Source organism: Protobothrops mucrosquamatus, unplaced genomic scaffold (assembly GCF_001527695.2).
Source record: "Protobothrops mucrosquamatus isolate PMUCROS unplaced genomic scaffold, P.Mucros_1.0 scaffold1451, whole genome shotgun sequence".
Classification (NCBI taxonomy): Eukaryota; Metazoa; Chordata; class Lepidosauria; order Squamata; family Viperidae; genus Protobothrops; species Protobothrops mucrosquamatus.
The window spans coordinates 59982-69255 of NW_015387630.1; the positions used below are offsets into that span (position 1 = coordinate 59982).

Below are 9274 nucleotides of genomic sequence, written 5' to 3' on the forward strand. Positions count from 1 at the left end.
CTCCCAGGCCCCAGGAAGAAGCACTGCTGAATCCTGGGAGCCTGCTTCCAATGTGAGAAGGAAGGTCACCAAGTGGTCAATTGTACGGCTCTGCATCCAGCATCTGCATCGCAGACCCAACCCAGTGAAGGGGAAAAAAACCAGCGAAACCAAAGGAGAAGATGCGGGTTGTGCAGCAGGTTGTGGAGGTCTCCCCCCATCCAGAGAACTCTGATCTCTGATAAGCCTGGCTTGGTATTTTAGGAGACAGACAGCGAAGGTAAGACAAACTGATGATAAGTGGAACCATCACCCTGATGATTGCCCAGGTAGAGATCCTGGTGCCCTACTTGGGAGCAAAAGACACTCTCACAGTCCTGTTAGTCTCTGGTTGCACCCAGTGCCTAATCAGCTTGCCGATGGTGGCAAAATTGGGTTTGAGACTCAGGAAACTAAAGGATTTGAACAGCTAGACAGTTCCCTTACGGAGGGGGGGATTTACTAGCAACCTGCTTGACAGAACCAGTGAGCCTAAGGATCGGGAAGCATGTAGAGACTATCCGTTTTATTGTAGCCACCAGAATGACAGGCTATGGTCCTGGAGCTAGCCTGGCTGAAGAAGTGGAACCCGGCAGTAGACTGGGGCGATAGCAAGTGGCGCGTGAGAAGAAAGGGCATCTAAGTAGCAGGAACTGAGGAAAGCGCTGGGTGCCAGCCACAACCTGCAGTTAGGGGGTGAAAATGGAACCAGCTAATGCGCTAACAGAGGCCGAGGGGTTAGAACCATTTATTCTAGGGGAATACTGCAATCTCACTGAGGTGTTCAGTGAGATGGAGTCGGATGTGCTGCCACCTCACTGTCCAATGGATTGCACCATTGAAATTATACTGGGGTCTAAACTGCCGAAGCCAAAGATGTATTCCATGATGCCTAGGGAGATGGAGGAGCTTAGGGGATTCATAGACAAGGGGCTTTATCCAACCAGCCAAAATCGAGGGTGGCAGCCCCTGTGCTCTTCAGGGAAAAGAAAGTCGGGTCCCTAAGAATGTGCATGGATTATAAGGGGTAAATGCCATTTGCATGGAGAACATGTACAAAGGACATGTTGGGTTATTTGTCCAAGGGGAAGATTTTCACCAAGCTGGATTTGAGGGAAGCAGATTAGGAAAGGGGATGAGTGGAAGACTGCATAGAAATGGACCCAGGAAAGATGAGGGCAATCTTAAAATGGGAGGCCCCACTGCAGAGTTTCCTGGGGTTTGCGAACTTCTATAGGCAATTCATTCCCACGTTAGCATAGATAGCCCTACCCATCGCGAACCTGGTAAAAATGGAGAAGGGGACAAAGTCCAGACCAAGTCAACCCTTGAACTAGACCAGTGGTTCTCAACCTTTTTAATGCTGTGACCCCCAACCGGTCGTAAGTCAAGGACTAAACCAGTCGTAAGTCGAGGACTAAACCGGTCGTAAGTCGAGGACTACCCAACCGGTCGTAGGTCGAGGACTTTCCCTGCCCGGGAGCGCCGCGCATGCGTGGTTCCGCCCCCTGCGCCGGCCAAGGCGTAGCTGGCAAGCGGCAGAGACGGAGCAGGCCGACTACCAGCTGGCCCAGCCCAAGGGAGGTAAGGCACTCGCTGGAAAAGGGGAAAAAAATGGCGGACAGCCTTGCTTGGCGACCCCCGTGAAATGGTTGATCGACCCCAAATGGGGTCGCGACCCATAGGTTGAGAACCGCTGAACTAGACGATTGAATGCCAACAGCTTTCGAAAAGCTAAAGAGATTCTTTGCCACTGAGGCGATCTTGAGACACCCGAACCCAGAGGAGCCATTCGTGATCCAGGCAGACACTAGTGACATGACTGTGGGGGCTGTTTTAATGCAGAGAAATGGAAGGAGAGAGCTTCAACCTTAAGCCTATACATCTCAGAAACTGCCTGACACAGAGAGATGGTGGGCCATCTGGGAGGAGACTTATGCTGTCTGCTAGGCCCTCCTCACCAGGAGGCAGTTCTTAGAGGGCAGTAAAATCCCATTCAAAGTTTGGACCCACCACAAGAAGCTGGAAACATTTAGGGCCACAAGGAAACTATCCCCTAAGCAGGTCTGGTGGGCTCAGTACTTCAACTGGTTCAACTTCACCTTACGTTATTTGTCGGGGAGGGAAAATCGATGCCTCTTGTGCCTGCCTCAATATAAGAGCACTAGGGAAAAGATAGTTAACTCTATCACCCCATCTAAGCAACTTGCTGCACTGGCACATGTGAGACAGCCACAGGACCCCCTCGATCAGGAGGAGACTCAATGATCCAGAGACTAAGAGAAGCCCTGGGAGGGGATGAGTGGTTCCAAAAGCATAAGAGAGACTTGATGCTGAAGCAAAGCTTAGCGTGAAAGGGGGGTAAAATGTATGTCCCAGCCAGCCAGAGAACCATGGTACTACAAAGGAGTCACGATGTGAAGCCACTTTGGCTTTATAAAGACACTACACCTTATAAAAAGGCAATTTTGGTGGCCAAGGATGAAGAAGGACATAGAATCCTATGTTTTGAGTTGCCCTGTATGTGCATCTATAAAGCGCTTGACAGGGAAACCCTCTGGATTGCTGCAGCCAGTAGCCAACTCAACCCTGCCAAGGGAGGAGATAGCCATGGACTTTATAGTTGAGCAGCAAAAAAGTGGCAGGAACTCTCTAATATGGATTGTTGTTGACCTGTTCTCTAAGCAGGCACATTTCAACTCTGCTAACATTGGATGTTCTTGCTTTGACAACATATGAAGATGCAGCCTTTTTCTTTCCTGTGCTTTACTCTTAGAATTAGATGATGCTGGGAGAGGAGGCAGAATGTGGCGGGAGTTAGTTAGACATAACAATATTGTACTAGTGTGTGAAATAAGAGATGATAAGAATTGGCGGGTAGCAGAACAGGAGGGAAAGCCTGCATTTCAAACTAATTGGACAATGTGATTTATGACTGTTAATTGAAGGAGGGAATTGTGCTTTGATACTATGTGCTCAGGGGAGGGGAATCCAGTTTTTGGCTTCAACTATGTTAGTGCCAAAGCTATGCTACTCCCATAAAGATTCTTTAAGGTAAACAATGCCTCGAAGTTCTTTGAAGAGTTTCATCTGTCAGAACCATGACACTAAGCCAAAAACTCCAAACTTTCCAAATTATTTAGGGTCCTGAGCCCCAGTTGCTATCCCTAGACTTGGGGGATAAGCTGGCAAAGATTCAGGGAAGATTTTATCATGAAGGAAGACAAATTGCCTGAAGCCAGTTTCCCAGCAGCAGGGGGGGAAGCGATAGCAAACAAGCCGGTGGAGAAAGAGCTTTTGCAGGCCTCCCAGCTAGGAGAAAAACACAAGCAGCTAGGAGAGCTGATCTGGTTGTCAGATTGGGACAAGCCCAGCGGAGACTCCAGATGCTTCGAAACGGCCGTGCCACCCTCAAGGGCTTCAAAAGCAGATGAGGTGGAGCTACGACAAAGGGATTCCTGCATATCGCATTCCCCAGACTGGTGGAAAGCTGTCAGGCCATCTGCCACTGAGGACTTGGGTGAGTGGACATATCCGTCCACAGCTCGTAGTCGGTCAGTGGAATATTTGGCAGAAAAATTTGAGGAGCTAGAAGTGAGAAGCGGAGAACAACTCCTGCTGAGAGAGGCCTCCAGCCCCACAGAGAGAGGGAACCCCAGCCTGGCCCCCCTGCAGCAATGGGGAATTTGGCAGCCCCCGCAGGTGGAAGGTCAGCAACCTTTGAGCTTGCATCAGCTAATATAGGCCTTGCAACAACTTGGGGTGGTGCAGAAGCCAGGAGAGCAACAGCTGGGGTACCCGCAAATGAGGGAGATCCAACAACAACCCCCACTCATCCAGCAACCATTGAGGGGCCTGCAGCAGCAGCAGGGGGCACCACAAGCCCCCACAGGCCAACTGCAGAGAAGACAACAGCAGCCCCCACCCAGACAGCAACCTTTGGGAGACCTCCGAAACTCGAGAGGCCAGTACTGCTAGTATTGCAACCATAGCAGGGGTGTGGCCGCAGCCCCTGAACGTGCAACCCCTGGGAATATGGCAGCAGCCAGGGTGGGGCCAGCAGCAACTGGGGGTGCAACAGCCACAGTGGGGAGCCCAACAGCTATTGTATCAGCAGCCAAGGTGGGACCAGCAGCAGCTTGGGATGCAACAGCCATAGTGGGGGGCCCAGCAGCCAGTGATTGCTCCACCTTTCAGAGCAACCTTCGATGGGAACCCAGAGAAGCTGATTTTTTTTTCTCAACCATGTGCGCTCTCATTTGAACCGCTGTGCCTATCTCTACCTGGACCCAGGCGCTATGGTCGATGTGATTGCGTCCAGCTTAGAGGCAGAGGCATCCGAATGGCTGAACAATTTATATAATGAGCAAGCCCCTGAATTGGAGGACCCCCACCTCTTCCTCCTGGGACTGAAAGAAAGATTTGAGGACCCATCCATTGCCCTCAAAGCAGAAGAACAAATCCATAAGATAAAACAAGCCAACAGACCTGCCCTGGAGTATGTACAAGAGTTCCGCAAGTTAGCCGGTCGGATAGAGAGGTGGCCTGAGCAGTCCATAGTCCATCACTTCAGAGAAGGGTTGGACGTTCACCTCTCTCAAGCCTGCATCTATTGAGAGGTACCTGATCAGCTGCAAGAATGGTACCAGGCGGCGGTAAGACTAGATGTCCAGCTCACCCACTATAAGAAGTTTCCCCCATCTGAAGCTGAGCTGAGGCCAGAGCAACCCCAATGACAAACCCCCCCCCCGAAAAACTCCAACTGCTGCGACTGCTGAAAGACCCAAGCCACCTGCAGGCCCACCAATCAAGTGCTTCTGATGCGGACAGCAGGGACATCGAGCAGCGAACTGCCCAGTTCCCTACCCCAAACAGCAGAGCAGACTGGGACCAGCAGCGAGAAAGAAACCTGCCCAGCAGCCAATGACAGAGAAATCCAACCGGATCACACATGAACCTGTTGGCCAGGTCACATCCCCCACACAGGAGGATGCTGGGACTCAGGCTGGACCCGCCCCCGCTCTACCCTCTTTCGTCAGCGATGATGAAGGAGAGAATGACCCGATGGTGAGTCAACACGTCCCACCTTTCTCACTGCCTGCCAAACTCATAATCCCTAAATTGGGGACACAGGCAGACTTAAAAGTGCTAGTCGATTCCGGATGCTCCCGATGAGTTATTAGCTTGCCATTTGCCTGGAGATTGTGCTGAGAGCTTTGAGATAGGAAGGGGTACGAGACAAGGGTGTCCACTATCTCCATTATTATTTATCTTTACTTTGGAAGTACTAAATAGAAGGATAAGACAGGACACAGAAATTAAAGGATTGAAAATAAAAAAATGAAGCATGTAGGTTACGGGCATTTGCTGATGATTTGGTGTTTGTCTTGGAAGAACCTTTGGAGATGATTCCTAAACTATGGGGAAGGATAGAAGAATATGGAGAAATGGCAGGACTGGGGATAAATAGGGAGAAAACTAAAGTAATAGTGAAGAACCTCACAGATAAACAAAAAAGGCAAATACTAGAGAAAACAGAGGTACAAATAGTAAAAAAAAAGTTAAATATTTAGGTATTCATCTTTCGGCTAAGTGTTCGTCAATGAAAGAGGACAATTATACAAAATTATTGAAGCAAATGGGGCTGGACTTGGAAAGATGGAAAAATCTGCGGCTGTCACTATTGGGAAGAATTGCTACAGTAAAAATGAATGTGTTACCGAAGATTTTATTTCTATTTCAAACGATTCCAATAAAACTTGAGAGAAAATTCTTTCAAGATTTAAATTCATTGGTTTTGACTTTATTTGGCAGGGGGAAAAAGCTAGAATTAAGATGAAAATATTACATACTAAGGAAAATGGAGGTTTTGGGTTGCCGGAATGGACGTTGTATCTATGTTAACATGGGTGAAAGAGTGGATAACACTTGGAAATAAAAGGTTATTGTATTTAGAGCAGCGATTCTCAACCTATGGGTCGCGACCCCATTTGGGGCCGATCGACCATTTCACGGGGGTCGCCAAGCAAGGCTGTCCGCCATTTTTTTTCCCTTTTCCGGCGGGTACCTTACCTCCCTTGGGCTGGGCCAGCTGGTGGTCGGCCTGCTCCGTCTCTGCCGCTTGCCAGCTACGCCTTGGCCGGCACAGGGGGCGGAACCACGCATGCGCGGCGCTCCCGGTCAGGGAAAGTCCTCGACTTACGACCGGTTGGGTAGTCCTCGACTTACGACCGGTTTAGTCCTCGACTTACGACCGGTTTAGTCCTCGACTTACGACCGGTTGGGGGTTGCGGCATTAAAAAGGTTGAGAACCACTGATTTAGAGGGACATGATTTACAATTGGGGTGGCACGCTTTCTTATGGTACGGGAAAAACAGTCCATAAGTACTTTCAAAATCATTTTATAAGAAATGCCTTGTCAACAGTATGGGAAAAAATTAAAGCTAAAATATATTTAAAAATTCCAGGGTGGTTATCAACGATGGAGGCATTTATACATCCAAACTTGGTAGACTTTGAAAAAATATGGACATATAAAGATATTCTAGATATTGATGGGAAATTAAAATCTAAACAAGAATTGGAAAATCAGGGAATTAACTTGTCCTGGTGGGCACATTTACAGATACAAAGTAGATATGAAAAAGATGTAAAAATGTATGGATTTTATAAGGATCAAACTGTGTTTGATAAGATTTTGTTAACCTCAGATGAGAAATTAATCAAGAAAATGTATAACTTTTTGTTAATTTTGGATATGGAAAGTGAACAAGTGAATGACAATGACAAGATGGGCAAACGTTTTTGGCTATAATATAGAATTAGAAAAATGGCAAATGTTATGGGAGAGAAATTACAAATTAACAAAATGTCAACCTCATACAAAGAAAATCTGTATAAAATGTTTTATAGATGGCACTTGCCGCCAGCAAGGCTAGCAAAAATGTTTAAAAATATGTCAGATAGATGTTGGAAATGTAAACATAACATAGGCACATATTATCACATTTGGTGGACATGTGGTAAGGCAAAGGCCTATTGGAGAAAGATACATATGTGGTTAGAAAAAATATTGGGTGAAAAAGTGGACTTTAAACCTGAACTTTTTTTACTAGGTATTATGCCTGAAAAGACTAATAAGCAGAAATTATATTTAATCTTACACATTACTACAGCAGCAAGAATAATTTTTGCACAGTACTGGAAGAACGAAGGACTGCCATCAGAAGAAGAAATAATCAGGAAAATATTGGAATGTGCAGAGATGGACAGATTAACTATGAGGTTGAAAGATAAAGAAGATACAGACTACTATCAAATTTGGAACCTATTTTATTCTTGGCTAGAGGAAAGAATGAAGGATTAGGAATTGAACATGTACTAGCATAGCAAACTCCAGACAACTTGTTGATTGGAAAAATTAACGTATGTTCATGAAAAAAAAAATCAATAAAATCTTTACTAAAAAAAAATAAAAAAAAGCTTGCCATTTGCCATGAAAATGGGCATACGAGCAAAACTGCTTTCCAAACCCATGAGGTTTGAACAAGCCGATGGCTCCCTGATGGGAGGGACTTTAGTCACGCAATTAACTGAGCCCCTATGCCTAGAAATAGGTGAGCACTGGGAGTTCATTCGCTTCATGGTGGCTCCGAAGATGACTGAGGCTGTGATTCTAGAGCTAGCCTTGTTGGACAAATGGAAACCATTTATCTGGTGGGAGAAAGGAATAAGAACTGTGAGGTTACCTATAGGGCCAAACCCCCCACCACCACCAATTCAACCGACGTTACAGAAAACTTTAGGCCACCTAATGAGCCAGCGCACATGGCTGCCTCACCGCCACCAGGTGAGCCACTCATCCCCAGCGAGTACTGGGATCTAGCAGAGGCATTTAGTGAGAAAGAATGTGATGCCCTGCCTCCTCACCGACCCAATGATTACTCTATTGAACTGTTGCCGGGAGCCAAATTCCCATGACCGAGAATGTACGCTATGTCCCCCCTTGAAATGGAGGAGATACAGCGATTGATGGATAAAAACCTAGCAAGGGGATTCATTGAATGGGCCTGGTCTGCTGTGGGAGCCCCTGTGTTGTTTAAAGAAAAAAAAAAAGATGGGTCTCTTCGTCTCTGCGTTGATTATAAAGATCTGAATGCAGTGAGTGTGGAAAATAAATACCCCCTCTCCCTCCTGAAGGACTTACTAACCCACCTGGCAAAGGGGAGTGTCTTCACTAAATTAGATCTGACCAAAGCATATTACCGGGTAAGAATAAAGGAGGGAGATGAGTGGAAAACTGCCTTCAACTGCCCCTTGGGAAGCTACCAGTTCAAAGTCATGCCATTTGGACTACAGGGGGCCCCAGTCGTATTCATGCAGTTGATTAATGAGGTCCTACATAATCATTTATACAAAGGGGTTCTGGTGTATCTTGATGACATCCTGATATACAGCACGAATATGATTGATCATATAAAGCTGGTAAGAGAAGTGTTAAACTATTGAATGCCAAGCTTTATGTCTAACTGTCAAAATGTGAATTTCCCCAGACCCGATTAGATTATCTTGGCTATAGAATTTCCAACGAGGGCATTGAAATGGACCCAGCCCAAGTGAGGACTGTAATAGAATGGCAGCCCCCAAGGACTCGCAAACAGGCTTCTGGTTCCGGATCGCAGCACTAGTGGACGCACGGAGAGACTGCTGTCCCCGCTATCCAGTTTTCCTTCTTCAGGAGACCCTGGAAAGGGTCGAAAGTCGCCCTGGAGGGGCGACCACCGTTGGGGAGGATCCTTGCTAGATCGCGGAGGGGCGGCAGCCTCTCCATTTGATCCCAGGCAGCTCCTCAGGACCGAAGAAGAAAAGAGCGGCCATTGAGGACTTCCGGTGGCAGGCGATTTCGCTGGTCGCAGCTGTTTGCTGCCTCCCGCCTGTTTTGCGTAAAAGCCGGTTTGACAGCCAGCATCAGCTGTCAAACGGCTTGATACCTTTCCCCTGGGCATAAGGGGATAGGTGAGCTGCCCGGGGTAGGAGTTGAGTTCCCGAGTCGTCCCATATGGACGATGTAGGCGAGAACTCCTCCGGAGCCCCGAGGATTCTCCGCGATCCAGGACGCCTTCGCTTCGGCGAAGCAAGAAGCCGCCGCCACCGCTGCAACTTGAAGTTAATTGCGAGCTTACTTGTAAGCAGACGAACCAACTTTGGAAGCTTGCTTTTTATTTTGGATTCTACTTTAACTTTTATAACAAGTTT

The 9274-nt window shown here is 47.4% G+C and overlaps 1 protein-coding gene across 1 annotated transcript in view; it reads left to right on the forward strand.

The window, feature by feature from the left end:
• LOC107292928 (cytoplasmic polyadenylation element-binding protein 2-like) overlaps positions 1-9274 on the forward strand; it is a 73133-nt gene that overhangs the window by 42486 nt on the left and 21373 nt on the right. Inside the window, exon 2 of the mRNA XM_015822053.1 lies at positions 244-259. Coding sequence (XP_015677539.1) covers positions 244-259 — 16 coding nt within the window. The remainder of the gene's footprint in view (positions 1-243; positions 260-9274) is intronic.